This window comes from Eublepharis macularius, chromosome 8 (assembly GCF_028583425.1).
Source record: "Eublepharis macularius isolate TG4126 chromosome 8, MPM_Emac_v1.0, whole genome shotgun sequence".
In the NCBI taxonomy this organism is placed as follows: Eukaryota; Metazoa; Chordata; class Lepidosauria; order Squamata; family Eublepharidae; genus Eublepharis; species Eublepharis macularius.
Window position 1 is genome coordinate 30,468,143 of NC_072797.1, and position 19,346 is coordinate 30,487,488.

Genomic DNA, 19,346 nt, shown 5'->3' on the forward strand with positions numbered 1-19,346 from the left:
GCCCCCTGATCTCCAGACAGAGGGGAGTTTAGATTGCCTCAGCGGCGCGGATCTCCAGACAGAGGGGAGTTTAGATTACCAATCTAAACTCCCCTCTGTCTGGAGATCAGGGGGCGGGGCCACCAGCCATGTGACCATTTTCTCGGAGGGCAACCCACTGAGTTCCACCACCTCTTTTCCCAGAAAAAAAGCCCTGAGTAAAATACTGTCTAGTTGGTCGCCTTAATCACAATAGGCCCAGAATCTCAATAGCTGCAGTTCTGGACAAGCCACCTTTCCCCTTCCCTGTGTTTTTAACAGAGGCATGAAAAGCGGAAATTCAAAGCTGAAATTCAACAGGATTTTCCTGCTATGAAGATGGAAAGGAAGCACCATCTGTTCGATTTCTGCCAGTCACATAACTATAAAAAAAAATAGTAGCCCTGCCAGGAAAAGACAGCAATACTAATTGGAGCTGCTGAAAGCCAAAGATTTTCTTCACATGTTTCCCAGACCCAACACCAACATAATGTGCAAATAAGTCACGCACATGACTTGCCTGGTTCCATGCGTCCCCAGGCCGACTCCAGATGTTAACATTGTAGAACATCAACTGGAGCATATCCACTGACCAGACTACCAGAAAAAATGTGAATGTCTCTTGCCCCACCCACCAAATGCTGGGAGATGCAATCAGAAACATGCTTTAACATATCTGTAAGTGGAACTAATGTGTAGTGCAAGCCAGTACCTATCCAGGACAGAGCACTGCAGGAAGAATCTGCTGGACTTAGATTGGGGAGGCCCAGATTCTGGCCCCCCCACTCAGCCAGGAAGCTTACTGAGTGAATTTGGTCTAGTCCAATGGTACTTTCCCATTGGCTCACAGACATTCACAACTGCCATCAAACCAAAAGAGCCACATTTACTTCCATCCTTGACATGGCTGCCTGAGCTCCTTGAAAGAATATCAGGATACAAAACATAAATAACAAATTAAAATCAACTCTCAAGAGAGCAGCCTCAGCTGCTTATGGATATTAGTACAGACTTGCATTCTCAAGTACAGGACCTGACTGCACGTGTGACTTGCAGAATCAAGGTTCATGACTCAGCAGAATAGGTTAGCTAGGCACCTAATGATAGACAAACATAGGGCTGGAGCTCATCGCCACATTTGTTTTAGTGTTAAAGCATAAGATTCCCATTTGTAAAATATATATATATATATGTAACAATCTAGCAGAAAGCAGAAAAAATGAAGACAGCTAAGCAGCCCCAAGAAATCCAGAGCAAACCAAGGTGGACTGAGTAGCCTAAGCAGTTTTTAATTTTTATAAGCAATTTTCTAACTCAAAGGGAGAGAAAAAGCTCAGCAGCTCTTGCAGACTTGGCAAAACATAATTTCAGGCGGTGAGAGGAATAGTATTCTTTTAATGTGGGAGAGCTGGCAGAAAAAGCAATGACTCTGCCTTCAAAAATGCACCAGGCATTATTTGCCTGTAATTGTCTTTAGCCTACTATAAAAATTCCTACAAAAGCTCATGCCTGAAGCTGTCTTGCACACTGTGGGGACAGGAGTTTAGACTGAAAAAAAATCCTTGCAAGTGCATTGCACTTGGATCACATTTTCTCCAAAGGAAACCAAAGGCTCAGACTTAGTTTCATTTATGAATAGAATCTGTACTCTAAAACACAAATTCTGCAAACAGAATATATTCTACTTCATTAAGCAAATTTCTATTCACTGTATGTTGATTTGGGGTTGCTGCTGTGTTGGCTTACAAAATTCGGGATCTGTGATCAGGAAAGGGGAGGGGAGGGAAGGGGAGCACGATATAGCCTGATCTCATCAGATCTTGGAAGTTAGGTAAATACTTGGATGGGTGTCACCACCGTATTACAACCAGCATCCAGATCAGAATGTATTTGAGAGATTTTTGTCAGCAAAGAACTTTGCAAACATCACAAATAATCATTAGTTTCTGTGAATTCAGAAGTTTGGACTTCAAAGCTACTTTGAACAGCATAGCAGTGAAGTAGGGTTTCTTTGCAGACTGCACTGCTGTCACATAGGTCTTCTAAATTCCCATATAGCATTCTGTGCAACTTGGTTTGAGATTTCCACTGAGAGGGTGCATGAAGAAAAACCAAGTCAATAGCTTCCAGGAGCTTCGAATTCTGAGCTCTCACTACAGCCTCAGCACAGCTGTTTGTTGGGATCTGAAAATTCAATAAGGCATTCTGGAAATCAGTTGGATCCATTAGGCTCTGTAGGTGGACCAATACGACCAGCTGAACATGTGCTTAACCTCAACTGATTTCTTTGGGAGTAAGTTAATACTGCTTTTAGTATTGTAAGCTGCTTTGGATATATATTACTGAGAAAACAAGCAAAAAAATAACCTATTGGGGTGAAAGATCACAGAATATTCACCATGAAAATATTAAACAACAGACAACGTAAACTTTGATGAATGCAGATTTAAGATATTTGCACATGCTTACACTGAGTTGGTTCTACACCTAATTCTGGTAGAGATGCTATTCCACAATTCTGATTTTGTAGTTCCAGGAGAAAAATGAAATACAAGTGTAAAGTCCTACCTGGAAAGACTTTCAGTCCATTGTTATTTTCTAAGTGGATTAGGAGAGCTTGAGCTGTGATACTGAAAATTTGTCGAGGTGCAAAGTTCACACCATCCGTCACCTGAAAATTGAAACCTCCAGATGTGGCTCCTGAAAAGATAACAGCAATAAATTTTCATAAGCCCATTTTCCCCTTGCTGAAATTCTTGACAGGGCAAGTTAGAATGTGTAAAAAACTCAGGAATATTAGTTCATTTGTAATAAACACAGAGGAGCTTCAATGCTGCGCAAGTGAATCTTGCATTAAGTGGCTTCTTTTTGAAGGTAGATTCAGATAACTATTTTTCCTACTATATAGTGACAGTTTCAAACTCTATGGTGGCATGCCTACTCAAAAGTAGAGATGGGCATGAACCGGAAAAAAATGAACCATGTGGTTCATGGTTCATCAAATTTCACGAACCACGAACTTTCACGAACCTGCCCCTGGGTTGCAATCCGGTTCATTTGGTTCGTGGAAATGTCACACCCAGGTCAGAAAATCATCACTTCCGGGTCAGCAGAAGATCTGCAGGAAGTCCACCCTCTGTTTCCTAGGAAACTGATCGGCGCCATGCTGTCTGCAGTGATGAACCAAAAACCGAACCAAACGAACCAGCCTAAAGTTCGCGGTGGTTTGTCAGAAATAGGATCCACGAACTGACCTGGTTCGTCATGAATTTTGGTTTGTATTTTGGTTCGTGCCCATCTCTACTCAGAAGTAAGTCCCATGTAGTGCAATGCAGCATATTCTAGGGAAGTAGCCTTAAGATAGCAACCTGGATGCTTGGATGATGTGAATAGGTGGTGCTATACTGCAACACTGGAATCATGGCATCAGAGGCCATTATCTATTACTAATGTTTAGACAGTTCCAAATAGAGATTTTTAAAGCAAAAGTCAGTACACATAGCAGGAAGAAAAGGTGGCTGGATTTTGCATGGCTATGTTTGCAGCCAGATATGTGCAATGGTTCAGAGAGCAGGGTTGCTGACTGGCCTGGATAAAAAGGTTCTGTTCCATTAACAGAGGCTTAAATGGGATACGTACCAAGTGATATTATCTACTTCTATGCCATGAAAAACTTCAACTGCCCATTTCCACATATCATCTGTTAAAGGGATGGGACATTTTTCTCTAGCCCACTGACAGTGCTACCAGAAAGGAAAGGTCACTCCAGTTTTTGCTCCCCCCCCCCGCCACTATTAGCCCTGATCTTAGCATGCCAGACTATTTGTTCCAACTCTGCATGATATTTTTTAAAAACAGGAATATTTCATAACCAAGCAAATCAGCAAACAGTATGGATGCCTGCAATGTAAGGAAAGAGGAAGTGGGATGATAAAGGCCAGGAAGCATAGAGATTCTACCTTGGGATGTCTGAAAAGTCATGCCTTGTGAAATCTGATTTGGACAAGTGAATCAAGTCAGTGCAGCCTAGTCCAGAAAATAAGCTAAAGGCACTTTGAAAGCCATAAGTATTTTATCACTCCACTTTCTCTTTCATTAAATTATATGTCACAAAGTAGCTTGAGCAGTAGGGTCTGAGAACCTATTCACCTAAAAGGATTTCTTGGTGTCCTGGGTGACTGGTAGGGTTGGCAGTCCCCTGCTGGGGGCAGGGGATCCCCTGCTCCCACCCTCCACCCTCGCCCCTGCTTACCTGGCCAGCAGGGGGGGGGACGCACCTCCCAGGGTGAGCTCCTGGGTGGCGCGGCATGCTCCTGTGGACCGCAGTGGACTGATCTGCCCAAAATTGGGTTTGATTCAGCCTGAATCGAGCTACTGTGCAGCATGGGAGCACTCCTGCACTCCACAGCAGCTGGATTAAGGCCAATTCAGGCCAAATCAATCTGGATTTGGGCTGAATCAGGCTGCTGTGGAGCACAGCAGCACTCCCGTGCTCCGCAGTGGCCAGATTTTGGCCGATTCAGGGCCAAATCGTACCCAATTTGGCCCCCTGCAGAGCAGGGGAGTGCTCCCAGGGCGGCATGTTAACCACACACACAATGACATCACTTCCCGGAAATGACATCATTGTGCGGGCTGTGCACACACGCATGAGGGGAAAGGTAAAGATAGCTGCTGGGCCTCCAACCTCCTGCCTGAGGGGTCACGGGATCTGGCAACCCTAGTGACTGGACATATGGCTAACTGCTATGATATCTAGAACTTGAGCACCCAATGAAGTTGTTAGGCAGTAGATGTTGGACACACAGAAGGAAGAACTTTCTTATACCACACATGATTAAGTAGCCATGAGATTTTGTGATGGCCGCTAGTTACACAATATTTTTTAATGAGACAGCAGCAGCTGTGGGGAATGTCCATTTAAAACTCTCCGGAGGCCCAAATCAGTTTGGAACCATGGTTTAAGGGGTGGCAGGCCTCCTGTTTCCCTCTGCTCTGTTTCTTGGAGCCAAACTGGCCTGGGAGGAGGAGAGTGGGGCCATTTCAGCTATTGAAAACAACATGGGGAAGGCAGAAACCCACTGAGGACCCACGTTGTGGTCCCAAGATGAACTGGGCCTCTGCAGAATTTAAATGGATGTTCCTAACAGCTGCTATATGGCCTTAGGGAAACCAAGTCTGGAATAATTTTTAACGTCTTGTGTCGTTTGGCCCTCAGATGATTTTAAAAAGGGAGAGAAAACAGGTCCATCAATGGCTACCAGCCAAGATGACTAAAAGGGACATTCATGTTCAGAGGCAGTAAACTTCTCAATTGTAGCAGGCAGAGACTTCGGCCTCCCACTGTTGGCAACAGGATGCTGGACTAGATCTCGCAAAGTTCTTCTTTTGTTCTCAGTTATTACACCAGAATCCTTAACAGGATTAAAAACTTTCATATCATTCTCATATGAGCATTTTTACGTACCACTATGGACAAACACAAGTTGTCCTTCTTCAATGTGAGCTTGGGTGAAATTGAGGATACTTCTGTTTGGAGAAGACTTGAGAGCTAAATGACCATTATTTGGAGGTGAAACAGAGTATATTAGTTCTGCAGGAGAGGAATCTTTATCTTCTGCACAGAGATCATTCACAGTTATTTCAGTGACTGATCCCACCCAGACCTTAGAGAACAGAAAGAAGAAAAGAACAGGAAAATATTACACAAACTGATCCTGGTTATTGGAAGTTGTACAGACAGACAGACAGACAGACAGACAGACAGACATCATCATCATAGCTGACATGGGTTGATAAAGCACAGCGCAAACCTAAATAGAGTTGCACCTTTCTAACACCACTGAAGTCATTTGGCTTCAAAAGATGTAACTTTGTTTAGGGCTGCACCCTGAGGATTTCAAAGATATCAAAATATACCCTGCAATAATTGGTATTTGAAGGAATAGGACAAGAAACTGCATAGCCTGGAAGCATTTGAATGCTTGCAAAGATATTTCATATTACTCACTTTGAGAACACTTAAATAGCTACTTGCTTCATTGACAGTATTCATTGCAGCCTTAAGACAGCAGACTGATCTATGAGTGAAGGAAGCAAAGCAATAAATGGTCCACTGCTAATGCTCTATGTGCCACAGACTGTTTCATAAGAAAGACGCCCTCTTAAAAAGGGCTTGGCAGGATTCCAAAACCAGTAAAACCTCAGAGATTTTCTTTCAACTTGATCCAGGGGATAGTTTTAAAAACCAATGGTCAAGAATGCCTCGGGGTTTTACTGTAACTCTGCACATTCTCGCTTCCATCCCTTGTGCTCCCTTTTTATCCCAGTTCACCACATCTTCTATAAATTTTACTACAGGGGTGTCCAAATTCTGGATTCTCATGGACTGTTGTCCTCTTCACACAGTCATCTGGGAGTTAGCAGAGTATTTTTGTCACACTGCAAGAACTCTAGGGGGGGAGAAAGTGGATAGAGGGAGATTTTCCTCTTTCCCAGAATACTAGAATTCACTACTAGTGGAGGAACTGACGGCCATGAGCAGAGATAGCTTTTAAAAGAATTAGACATGTTTATGGAGAAGAGGTCCCTCAATGGCTATCAGCCATGGTGGCTGAAGGGAGCTCTACAGAGGCAGAAATCCACTGAATACCATCTATAGAGGCAGCCTCTGTGGCTTATTTGTTTGGCCCTCCAGGGCAAACGGTTAGCTGGAATAAGATGGACCACTGGTCTTATCCAATGGGCTCTTATTTAGTTCTTATGTTCTCTTCATGAGTGGTTAAGCTCTAAAAATAGTTGGCACTATCAAACGATAAGAGCTGGACAACTAGTTATGGAGCACGTGCACTTTGGCATAGCACAAGTGTTACATACAATCCTTCTTCTCAAAATGTAACATTAAAGCGTACATTACTGCTGACAAAGAAGTCAAGCCACCTCTGATTATCCCTCCTGAAAGTGCCAGCACTGACCAGAGGGAAGCTCCCCGGCTTCTTCCCCGCCCACCAATGTCCCACAATCACTGACCAAAAGCACAGGACACTCAGTCAAGAGCTGACAGGGTGCGCAACCACTCTACGCCCTCCCATTCCTCCCTTCTCTGCCACACAGGCACAAGGAATGGCTGTTTGCTGGCTTCAGCTTTGGCTCTAATAACCTTTGAAAACATTTTTTTTCCTGAGAGAAAATGTGTAAACTTCTAAGAATGTGTTGATTAAAGATTGATCAAGCCGCTAAAGACCACCATGCTTTTTCAGGAGGCAGACTGGGCATGCTGAGCACCAATTGGCCATCCTGGCAGGATCCCAAAATTCTTCCTAGTAGTTCTTTACAAGATCCCTCTCTTCCTACTCAAATAAAAGATCAGAACAATTCTTCATAGCTTAAGTAGACCCACCATTGGCTTAAATAGTTGCTAAGGGTTGCTAATGGTTGCCTGTGTATCTGGCAAGTACCAGCTGTTCATGCTGCATGTTGATCCTCACAAAGGCAGGGTATGAATGAAGTTAATCAATTAATTAATGTAGGGAAGGTAGACAGCCAAAGCCAGATGCCAAACATTCATTCATTTCTTCATAACAACTCTAATGAAAGATCTGCCACGACTGTTCTTTCACTGGTATTTTAATGCAAAGCTTTAAGCAATGAATGCAAATGTGTAAACAGTTTGTTGTGGGGATGCAACTTTGCATAGATCACACCAAAACGGTGCAATCCTCTAAGTCCACTGAAGCCACCCTAAGCAGATCTACTCAGAAGCCTACTGAAGTCTGCTCAGTGGGACTTACTCTCAGTGGGACTCACTGTTGGCCTGTTACAGCAAAAACCAAATGGAGTCTTGCGGCTCCTTAAAAACTAGCACATTCACTGTGGCAGATGTCACTCACTATCTCAATGGTGCACTGATGCTGAGCAGCTAACAGAGCATGGCGTGGTCTGTGCCAGGCACTATTTCTCATTCCTTTGCCACGCTAACCATTGAGGTGGATCTTCCAAACCCTGAACTGATCCAAGGAGACTGTGACAAAAGAGGGAGTCGGTTTCAATGCGCTTCCCATTAAAACCAATGGAAAAAAAGACCAAAATATTTATTTTATTCTATTTGTGTCCTGCCCTACCCACAAATGGGCTCAGGGTGGCTCACACAACAATGAAATACAAGATTAAAACAACATAGCGTAAGTTAAATTAAACATTATGGAAATCGAGTATAATAACCAGCATGTCTAATAACAAATGTAATGAAAATGAATTAAACTGGGGAAGAGCAAAAAAGAACTGCTCATCCCTATAGCCAATACCCATCCCATCACCATGCTGCATATCATAAACTGCTTTTGACATTCCTGTCAGTTGTGGGGTCTGGTTGGAGAATAGGATTGCTGCCTGGGTAACTCAAGGTGAAAGCCCTCATGTTCTTCAGCCATAAGGTGGTGTATAAAAAGGGGTGTATAAAATCTTAACCCTCCCTTGTGAAGGCTGTCCACCATCCTGTTTCAAATGTGTTGTTTTTAATGTACATGAATTTTTTAATTGTATTTTAAATATGTTGTTATCTGCCCTGAGCCCACTTGCGGGGAGGGCGGAATAGAAATCTGAAATAAATAAAATAAAAGTACCAGACATCTGAGGGAAGACTGCCAATGGCTACAATCCAAAGAATGCTTTCATGGGCGGGGGGAGGGTTTACTTCTGAGTAGGCCTGCTTAGGATTGTTTCCCTCTTTTATCTTTTTGTGTAATTATTGCATCACATTTTATTCTACTGATCTCCCTGCCTCTAAGTAACATTCTAGATTTTAAATGGCTGTGGGGTAATAAATGTTACACTGAACATTTAGATGGAAAAATGGTTATCTGATAAAGCCTTTACTTTGGGAAAACAGATACTTTAGTGGTGAAATTCAATCACATAAGTGTATTTTAGGGTAATATATTAAAGAACAAAGGAAATGAATATTGGGTGTTCCACAGAAAGGCAGACAGCCGGAGAGCTCATTTAATTTTGCAATTCCGTCTCATGACAGGAAACTGGTGGCGAGCATTTGTTTCCCCGAAGCAGGTTTGTAAGACCATTCTATAGTCTGGGCAGACGTAAAAATGCATATATGCTACTCTGGCCCTGCCCTTCAAATTTTGAGCAAAAAGGACACTGCAATTCGTTTGGGTTTAATCCCACATACGTTTTGAAACTGGGAAGTGGAAAGGCCAGTATCTGGTCCGTACCCAAGCAGTAAACAGGGAGTGGCCCGTTTACCTTTGCTTCCCATTAAACGAATGGAAAATAAATGGTAGGGTCATGGCTCAGTAGCAGAGCATCTGCTTTGCCTGCAGAAGGTCTCAGGTTCAGTATCTGACATCTTCAGCGAAGGTGATGAGAAATACCTCTTTCTGAGATAGGGCGGCCAGTTCCCCGATGGAGTCAGGGGATCCCCCACTCCCAGTCTCTGCCCCCTTGTCACTACTCACCTGGTTGAAGATAACCAGAGAGCTATCCCAAGGGCACTAAACTAGCACGAAGTACAAAAATCCCTTAGGAATATACAATAACCACAAATATCACAATTTCATATATTTAAAGTGCTAAAGTGCTCAGTGCAAATCATTCCATCATACAAATTATCTTATTTCATATACACCAAACGGTGGTGTAAAGTCACAGAGTTCCTACAGACAATGCATATAATGAAGTGCTTGAAAGCAGAAACTTAACAGTCCATAATAAATCACCTGGTTGGCAGAGGGAAAAGCCTAGGGAACAGGCCCGGGAAGCAAAAACCATCCCAAGCCAGCATGCAGCAGGCGCACTCCTGGTGGGCGTGATGACATCACTTCCACAAGTGGCATCATCGCGCATGCTTGAAGATCGCCCCAGATAAGTGCCTGGTCCCCCCTTCCTACCGGGAGAATAAGGGGACCTGGCAACCCTAATCTGAGACTCTAGAGAGGCTGCTCATCAGATAAGATAATGCTGATCCTGGTAGACTAATATGGGCCGTTTCCAGACGGCCCCCCGCCTTGCGAAACGTCGCGCATCGTCGCGCGTCGTTGCGCAGAAAACGCGAAATATCGCGTTTTCTCACCTGAGTTTTGCGCGACGTCGCGCAAAACTCGCGCGAGAAAATGCGATATTTCGCGTTTTCTGCGCAACGACGCGCAACGACGCGCGACGTTTCGCAAGGCGGGGGGCCGTCTGGAAACGGCCATGGTAGCTTTATATGTACCTCAGAGTTGCACAAAAAAACCCAGAAATCTTTTTTTTTACCAGCCCTTGCTCTGCCTCATGATGGGATCTGTGGGCAGCTGCTAGGGTTGCCAGCTTCAGCTTTGGAAATTCCTGGAGATTTTAGGGATGGAGCCAGGAATGGGTGGCATATGGGAAGGGGAGGGATCTCAGCAGGGTGTAAAGCCATACGGTCCACCCTCCAAAGCAGCCATTTCCCCCTGGGGAACTGATCTCTGTGGCCTGGGGATCAGTTGTAATTCCAGGAGATTTTCAGCCACCACGTGGAGGTTGGCATCCCCAGCAGCTGCATTTCTCTCCTATGAAGCATTAGCATCTGTGATTTTTCTCTGTCTACTGTGTGTGTGTGTGTTATGTGCTGTCAAGTCGCCTCCAACCTATGGCGACCCCATGACCTCCAAAACGTCCTATCATTAACAGACTTGCTCAGATCCTGCAAACTGGAGGATGTCGCTTCTTTTACTAAGTCAAACCATCTCGTTTTAGGTTGTCCTCTTTTTCTACTGCCTTCCACTTTCGCTAGCATTATTGACTTTTCCAGAGAATCTTGTCTTCTCATGAAGGGACTAAAGTAAGATTGCCAAAGTACTCTATCTGCTACCAATACGAAAGCTGTTTGAGAATCTACAAAGTCGCCCAACGCTTTATTTTGGCCTCCCTCTTCCTTATCAATGATCATTTCATAGCAACAGGGTTTGTTCACCATAAAAGGGTTAGAGAGGGATGACTATTCTTAGACATTCCACTGCATTACATATGGGAAAGGATCAATTAGTGTCCCTCAACAGGTTTTGTTTTTTCTTTAAAGAAATGTTTTGCTTCATTATTCCTTTTATCTAGGGAAGCACTGGCAAATTTGAAACTCCTCTTCAGAGGTTTGTCAATACTGGGAATGCTGCTAACGTTTGTGTGTGTGTGTGTGTGGGGGGTTCTTCATCTCAAAGTGAAAATCATACAATAACAATTGCAAGTAAGTGTCAAACAGTGCGATCCTAAGAAATGTTACTCCAGCCTCATTTAAATCAATGGGCTTAGACTGGAGGAACTCTTCTTAGGATTGCCCTGAAATTTCCAAAAAGTGTGAAACCCCCAAAACCAAAATATATATGTAAAGGGGAAAAAGAAAACAGCAGCAACTTGGTGGCCAAGGGGTCTTCCGCATGGGTTAACTGCCCCAAGTTCAATGCTTTTGGGAAGTGGATATTTTTCCTGCTTCCTCACAGCATCATGTGCGTTCGTGCACCTCTGGTGGTTTCCCCGGCTTTTCTTCAATCTCTCTCAAATTGGCTTAGCTTCCAAGTTTGGGGAAAGATCATAGTAAAGCCTAGATAGCTGCTGTGTGAGTAAATTTGGGTTTTCTGGCCCACATGGTGGTCATTTTCCCTTTCCCTGCCTTTGTGGGGGACTTTTAAAAAAATTCTGGCACAAGAACAGTTATATCAATATACTGGCCATTTCCACACAGCTCGTGATTCCTGCCCTTTTCTCACTTTAGGTCTGTGAATTGCCCTGACAACTCATCCTCCACATACAGTATCCGCAAGCGCTTACTTTTGGTTGTGAGGTCGCAGGAAAGCCTGCAAACAGTCCACAAAAAAAAAAAAAAAAGTGGTTTTGAAGGGGAGGTTGGGCACTTTCATCATCATGGACTAACAGTGCAATCCTATGGAGAGTTACTCCAGTCTAAGCCCATTGACTTCAATGGGCTTAGACTGGAGTAACTCTCCATAGGATTGCACTGTAAAAGTGCCCATCCCCTTCACTTTTTTTCACCGTGCACATGCATGATTACATGCAGCTGCTGATGCAAGCAGGCTTCTGCAGCTGAACAGAAATTTAAAGAAGGAAGGGAAAGCTTAGTTCCAGAGGAAGAATTGGACAGAGATTGAGAGGAGTAGGAAGTTTCTTCAGAAATTCATATGCTAGAAAATGCAAACAAGGAAGAAAGCAAGCAAGCAAGCAAGCCGCAACGACAACAACAACAACAACAACAAAATTGGAGCAAGTGTGGTCCCGGTAAAAATACAGAAAACCCAGCAACAAAACAATGTGCACACGCTTGGCAAACGATAACGTGTCCATGCCTGGGGAAAAGCCGACACAGTTCCGAGTCGCCACCTCTAAGGACATATGGAAATGGCCACCATTGTAACAATTGGTTTAGCAGGCCTCTGAACCTTCTTGAGACAGGAAGAGAGGAATTCTAACTCTTGAAAGCTTACACTGGAAATCTTGTTGGTCAATAAGGTGCCACTGGACTCCAGTCCTGCTGTTCTGTTCCAAGGAAAGTGTTCTTAGGGCTGTAGACCAATAGCTCCATACGAGTAGTGGACTCTAACTGCTTTATTTCGTAGTTAAAATTACAACCTCCAGGGCTTCAGAGGCTGGTAGTAATCTTCACAAACCATTTATTATGAAAAAATGCTATTAAATAATATAGTAGTGCATACATAAAGCTTCAGGTACTACATCTTTGGGCGAACTAGAAGACCTGCGGCCTGGCAGTTTTGTTGAAGCTAAGTTGATCGGGGTCTAATCAGAACCCGGGTGGGAGACCTTCTGGGGATCTTATTTCTATCACCTTGAGTTCCATAATGGAAGAAAGGCAGGGTATCAATCAGTAAAACTAAAACATACCTTATCTTTACTGTAAGAGTATCTAGGCAAGTAGTAGGAAAAAGAAGAAACTGACGGGAACACTGAAATACTGAAAATACTTTTTGGATAAGCCATTTCCTAACTCTATCTAGATTATACAAGACAGAGGTCTAAACATCAGTAGGAAGAACAGAATGAAAAAATGCATAGGCAACATCCGCCATCTTTTATGCTTATTTTTCTTTGCTGCTCACATTGGTCAAATACAATAAGTGGGCATGTAGAAACATCACATATTACAAACATTATTTTATGACCTTGTATCTGAGGGTCTAAAATGTATTGAACATTATGCCACAGTATATATATGGTCCAATTAACTGATCAGTTGAACTTTAAACTGTCAGGTCATTAATTCCAAGGAAGCCTCCTACTTTGAATGAAATTTGCTTACATGTGAATGTTTTAAAGAACTGTCTTAACTGTGTGTAATTTTTGTAATGCCTCTCTATTGGGCAATTGAAACGAAATTAAATGTTACAAGAACGTGAACAATTTTTAATGAATGGAAACGCTTCCACACAAATGAAAATATGGCCCCCTTGTGGTTATAGCTCTGTAAAGTAGCTAAATTACAGTATTTGTATTTAACAATTGTAAACGATTGCCTGAAGGAAAGAACTGGCATTTTTGCTAACGTAAAGCAAGAAGGGCATGGCAGAACAATTCTAATATGGAAGTATTCAGTGTTTTCATAAACCAAAACACGAGTCACCAGGGCTTTTTTTCTGGGAAAAGAAGTGGTGGAACTCAGTGGGTTGCCCTCGGAGAAAATGGTCACATGGCTGGTGGCCCCGCCTCCTGATCTCCAGACAGAGGAGAGTTTAGACTGCCCTCTGTGCTGCTGAGCGGCACGGAGGGCAATCTAAACTCCTCTCTGTCTGGAGATCAGGGGGCAGGGCCACCAGCCATGTGACCATTTTCAAGAGGTTCCGGAACTCCGTTCCACCGCGAAAAAGCCCTGCAAGTCACCTATATTAATCAGATCTTGGAACTCGGGTAGGTCCTGGGTAGTGCTTGGATGGAAGATTTACCAAGGAAGTCCAGGGTTACTACACAGAGTCAGGCAATGGCAAACTATTTCTGATCATCTCTTGTCTTGAAACCCTGTGTGGGTGGGGGGGGGGATCCTCCATGTTGGGTGTGACTTGACAGCACTTTTGAAAAAAGGCCAATTCATCAAGAACTTAAGATGACATGGTCCATTGGATTTCAAAAGGCAGTTAAATAATTCCTAGGAGTGATTATTTCTCCAGTATGTCTATCAGTTAGGGAGAGGTTTAATTAAAAGCTACAATTCTGGGAACTGATAATAAGAACAGAGGCAAACCCATACATTAACTAGCCCTTGAGTAGTTAACCTATGTGCCACAAAAGCTAGTAAGTTTGGAGAGTTGTGGAAATACCTGAAGAACTGCAAGGGGACCAACACAGGCAACATCAACATACCCCTGTGTTCTCTTTGGTGGCCCCCACTCTATGGAATGGCCTGCCTGAGGAGGTCAGGAAATCTCCTACTCTCCTGGCTTTCAGCAAACTATGCAAAACTGAATTATTCAGGAGGGCTTGTTTACACAGGTAGCAGGAATGTACTATACAGAAATGGTTCAGAGAGATGCGTTGGAAAGGAATAGGGACTGTAGAATATAGTACTGTGTACTGTCTGTTGCTGTAAGCATGCTCCTACTGAATAGTTCTGCATTCTGTAATATGTCATACCAATTTGCTTGTGTCCAAAGGGATGGTGAAATTCACAGAACCTTCAGGGAGGTGAAGATGAAATTAACAAAGCCTCAAAGGAGTGATCTCTGTTGGCTCTGTGTACAGAGGTGAAACTGACAGGGACTTTGGTTCTGTCTTTTTAAACTATGCTTCCCAGCTAACATTGCATCTCGCTACACTTGAGCGTCCTCGTGTAAGATGTCTCGTGTAGAGAGACTCATTAAAACAGCTTCAATAAGTAAAAATTTAAAATTAAAAAATCCTATGACACAACGTTTTTCATTAGAAGCAAACCACACCATTGCGTATGAAGGGGGTGGGGAAGGATGTTATATACATTGTACCTTACTTAACTTATGCTTGAGTTTTTTAATCTGTTACGTGTTTTCTATCACACCCTTTCCTCAAGGACTTCAGTGTAGTGTACATGGCTCTCCCTTGCCCCACTTTCTCCTCATACCAACTTAGAGGCAGGGGTATCATGGATACAGTTGCCAACATCTCCAGGTGGAGCCTGGAGATCACCCAGAATTACAACTGATCTCCATATGACAGAGATCAGTTCCAACCATAATCAGTTAGCAACCATAATCCTGAGGCTCAGCCAAGCGACAACACAACACCAGCTCCAAAATACTTGTGGTACCCTTCAGGGCCGGATCTATGGTTGCTAGCGCCCAGGGCAACCCAAGTCCGGCATTCTCCCCATGTGAGTGTGTAGTGAGCGTGTAGCGCACGTGCTCCTGGCACTGCGTGATCATGCAGGGGCCTGGACGCGTGCCGCCCATGTGGCAAGCCGGCTGCCCTGGTGCATGGTGTGCTGAAGAGCTGGTGGCAGCAGCGCGGCCGGCTAAGTGGAGGGCTGGGAGGCCGCCCGCACCATTCACCTGCCCCGCTGATGGGGTGGCTGGCTTGCTGCGCTTCTCCCTATCCTGTGCGCACGGCAAGCCAGCCGCCCCATTGGCAGGGCAGACGAACAGCGCGGGTGCCCTCCCAGCTCTCCACTCAGCCACCCGCGCTGCTGCCACCAGCTCCAGCGTGCTCCCGGCGGCTGGCAGCCACAGCTGGCACCTCCTCTTTGGTGGTGCTGGGGGCAGGCTACCCCCCTGCCCCCCATCGATCTGGCCCTGGTACCCTTCCAGAAGAGGTCACTATTGGACTAGTCATAACTTCAGAATGCCAAGAAGTATATGGGGCAAGCTGGAAGGAATTCAAGGGAAAGCAAAAAAAATTTAGGAGAAAGCAAGAAAAAATCTTATGAAAACTGACTGGAGAACCAAGCTAGCTAAAGAAAAAGTTTAAAGAAGGATGTTCTTACATTTTATCATTTTTTTAACTGTGAAAAGAATTCCTCTCCATAGTTGTTATAAGAGGTTGCAATCATTTTTTCACTACAGGGAAACAGGCTTCACTGAAAAGGAGAGCAGAGAAATTTGCACCAGTCTTATTCAAATACAGCACTTTGCAGGTGAGATTATTCATATTTGCATGACTGAGCCAGCTAAAGTATTGTCTAAATTACACTGTCTTGTATTTCAAAAAGATGTGATGGCTCTGGGAGCACTTAAGATCTAGGAAGCATCAGAAGCAGTGAAGGTGGCTGGTACAATTGAGCCGGGTATGACTGGAGAAGCATTACACATGCAAACAAGATGACATTTTTAAAAAGACATAATATAGTAGAACAGCCAGCCGGCTCAGTCTTTTCATCTGGAATAGTCCACAATGTAATAAATGATGCAGAGGGTTAAATTAGCCAGCACAGAGTCTCACCGCCCCCCACCCCCACCCCAGCATCTCTAAAGGATAAATTTCAGGTGGATGGGGTGCCAATATGAACTGGTTCAGATGGTGAGGGGAGAAGGGAGTTTAGTCCTTTTTACCCTTGCACAATCTATTAAAACAGTTCCCTCTGCTCTTTATATAATGAGGGGAGGCGGATATCCTGAGCATCATCTTTTGCCTGCCTTTTCTTCTTCCAAGGCTAACAGGTTTCACTGCTTTCAATGAGTAAAACTGTACTTAGATTGAAGGATTACCCCCTCCCCCACCACACACACATGTATTAAACCCTTCACTGTAAGGCCCCAATCTGAATTTCAGCCCATACTTGAAATTTTGCTTTTAAAGACAATGGGAAGATCTGATCATGGCTCTTCCACCATCTTCTTGCCTGTTTTAACTCATGCATTGGGTTTGCTTAGAATCAGTAGCTGAAAAAATGTGGTGCCTCAAAGCAGTCCTCTCCAACCTATCAAAAAGAGTCCAGTAGCACCTTTAAGACTAACCAATTTTATTTTAGCATAAGCTTTCGAGAATCAAGTTCTCTTCGTCAGATGCCTGATACAGAGACTGGTCAAACCAGTCTCTGAATCAGGCATCTGACGAAGAGAACTTGATTCTCGAAAGCTTATGCTAAAATAAAATTGGTTAGTCTTAAAGGTGCTACTGGACTCTTTTTGATTTTGCTACCACAGACTAACACGGCTAACTTCTCTGCATCTATCTCCAACCTACGGTTCTAAAGCCAACTGTGACTCAGTACAGAACCATTTTTTTAAAATTAAGTATTTAAAATAAATTATATTAGAGGGCCAGGTGGAATGCTAAAATAACCAATATGTGAAAGGAATGGCACAATAAGCCTTTAAGGAGCTGCTGTAGCACAGTGATTTAGTGGTTCAGCTGTGAATTCAGCACCCTACTGGTTTGAATCCCACTCCTGCCATGAGCTCAGCAGGTGGCCTTGGGTAAGCCACTCCTCTCAGCCCCAGCTCCCCAGCTGTATTGTGGGGATAATAACAACACGAACTTCTTCACTGCTCTGAGTGAGGCACAAATCTGTCTAGAAGAGCAGTATATAAGCACAGTTATTATTATTGTTATTATTATTTAATAGGATTAAAGTACTTCTTGGAGATGCTTTACAGAAAAGGAAATGATAGCAAGGAACAGTTGTCAGTAAACCAGGTACAAACTATATTTATGATAATGCACTAACAGTGCAATCCTATGCAGTTATTTCAGTCTAAGCCCATTGACTTCACAGGAGTAACTCTGCATAGGATTGCACTGTAAATCAACTGTGCATGGTGCTCCTGTGTATATTTATTACATTGTAATATCTCGTGTATAATTCTTCCTAATAAAGAATTCACAGCAATTAGTATTTGGGCTGCAGAAACATGTCAATTATCATTAATGTTAAGTTGCATAGTTTCAGTTATGTAGATAGGCTTTCTTATCCTGGACTATTTGTTGCTCTCTTGCTCTGAGTATTTGCATCATTTGGCTCTTCAACTGTAAAAGGTTGCAGACCCTACCTAAAAGACTAACACATTTTTACTCTAGCATAAGCTTTCATGGACTAGAGATCACTTTGTCAAATGCATCTGATGAAGTGGGCACAGTCCACACACTAGCATGTCAAGCCAGGTACATGCAACTGCCCAACTCATTCACTGAATGCATAGGGAGAGAAAGGAAATGCAAGTGTGCTGGTCCTGCCTGGTCATCTGCAGGGGTGACCGTGTGGAGGAGGTGGCTGCACGAACTTCAGCGATGGTAGGAAAGCAGTGTCACTGATCATGGGGAGGGAGCTTACTTGTGATCATTTCCTCTGCCTGGTCACCCCTGCAGATGTCCAGGCAATCACATGGAGGAAAAGGGAGGTGCCAGCTTGTTTGCACCTTCTTCCCCTACCTATACATCCAGTGAATGTGTGGGGCTGTTGTCTGTTTTGGACTACAGCCTTTAAGGTGCTATGAGATTCCGTGTTTACTTTTGCTTCAACAGACTAACACAACTAACTCTAATACAAGGGAAGTTCAAGATCTGTAAGGCAAAACAATACTGGAATGAGCTGTACTATTATGCTATCTTCACAAGCAAGGAATGTTTTCATACGTGAGATAATTCTAACAAACTTTCAAAGGCCAGAGTGCATTTCATTTGTAGACCTGCATTTTATTTTATATACAGTCAGAAATTAACCAGTTGGAAATTTAGGTTTAAATTTATATTGGACTTACCCTGAGTACTTTGTTTCGCCTTATAAAAGGAGATTCATCGTTTATTGGCCTAATAGTCACAAATATTATCTGAGGCAAGCTCTGTTTCCACAGCTCTGTGCTGTTCACTGCTACAGTGAAATTGTCAAACAGCTGTTCGCTATCATCATGAATATAGGAGATTAATCCTTGTTCCACCTAAACAGGGAAAGAGAAGAAACTGAGAACCTACTACATACTGACTGCAAAGATTAAAGCATAAGAACTCAACCAGTTCATTCACGCATATTTTATTTTATCTCATAACACAGTTCTTGTCCCACAGACAAACAGCCAATCTTCTCTCAGAGTCTACATGTTTACCTAGCTCTTTAAGGAAACAAACAGAAAGCAAAAGATACTGCAACCTTGCTGGAACTAAGCAGCAATGGGCCTGGATAGATCAGTTCGGAAGCTCTGTATGTCACCCTGAATTCCAAGATAGAAAAAGGTGGGATATAAATAAACAGAATAGCCATCAACTTCACATTGCTTCTGAAGCTTCAAGGTTAAGGGCTATGGCATTCTGGGAAGGCCATTTCAAATCTATATCACTACAAAAATGACAGCATGTTTGCAAACTAAAGGTTATACTGTCATTTACAATGGACCTGTTTTCCTGAAAAGGCAATTTTGGAAGAAAACTGTGAGAAG

At 43.4% G+C, this 19,346-nt stretch overlaps 1 protein-coding gene across 1 annotated transcript in view; it reads right to left on the reverse strand.

Moving 5' to 3' along the window:
- The window catches only part of LOC129335226 (chondroitin sulfate proteoglycan 4-like), a 48,756-nt gene that overhangs the window by 8,623 nt on the left and 20,787 nt on the right, over positions 1-19,346 (reverse strand). Inside the window, 3 exon segments of the mRNA XM_054987689.1 lie at positions 2,587-2,718; positions 5,486-5,684; positions 18,675-18,851. Of these exon segments, the coding sequence (XP_054843664.1) occupies positions 2,587-2,718; positions 5,486-5,684; positions 18,675-18,851 (508 nt within the window).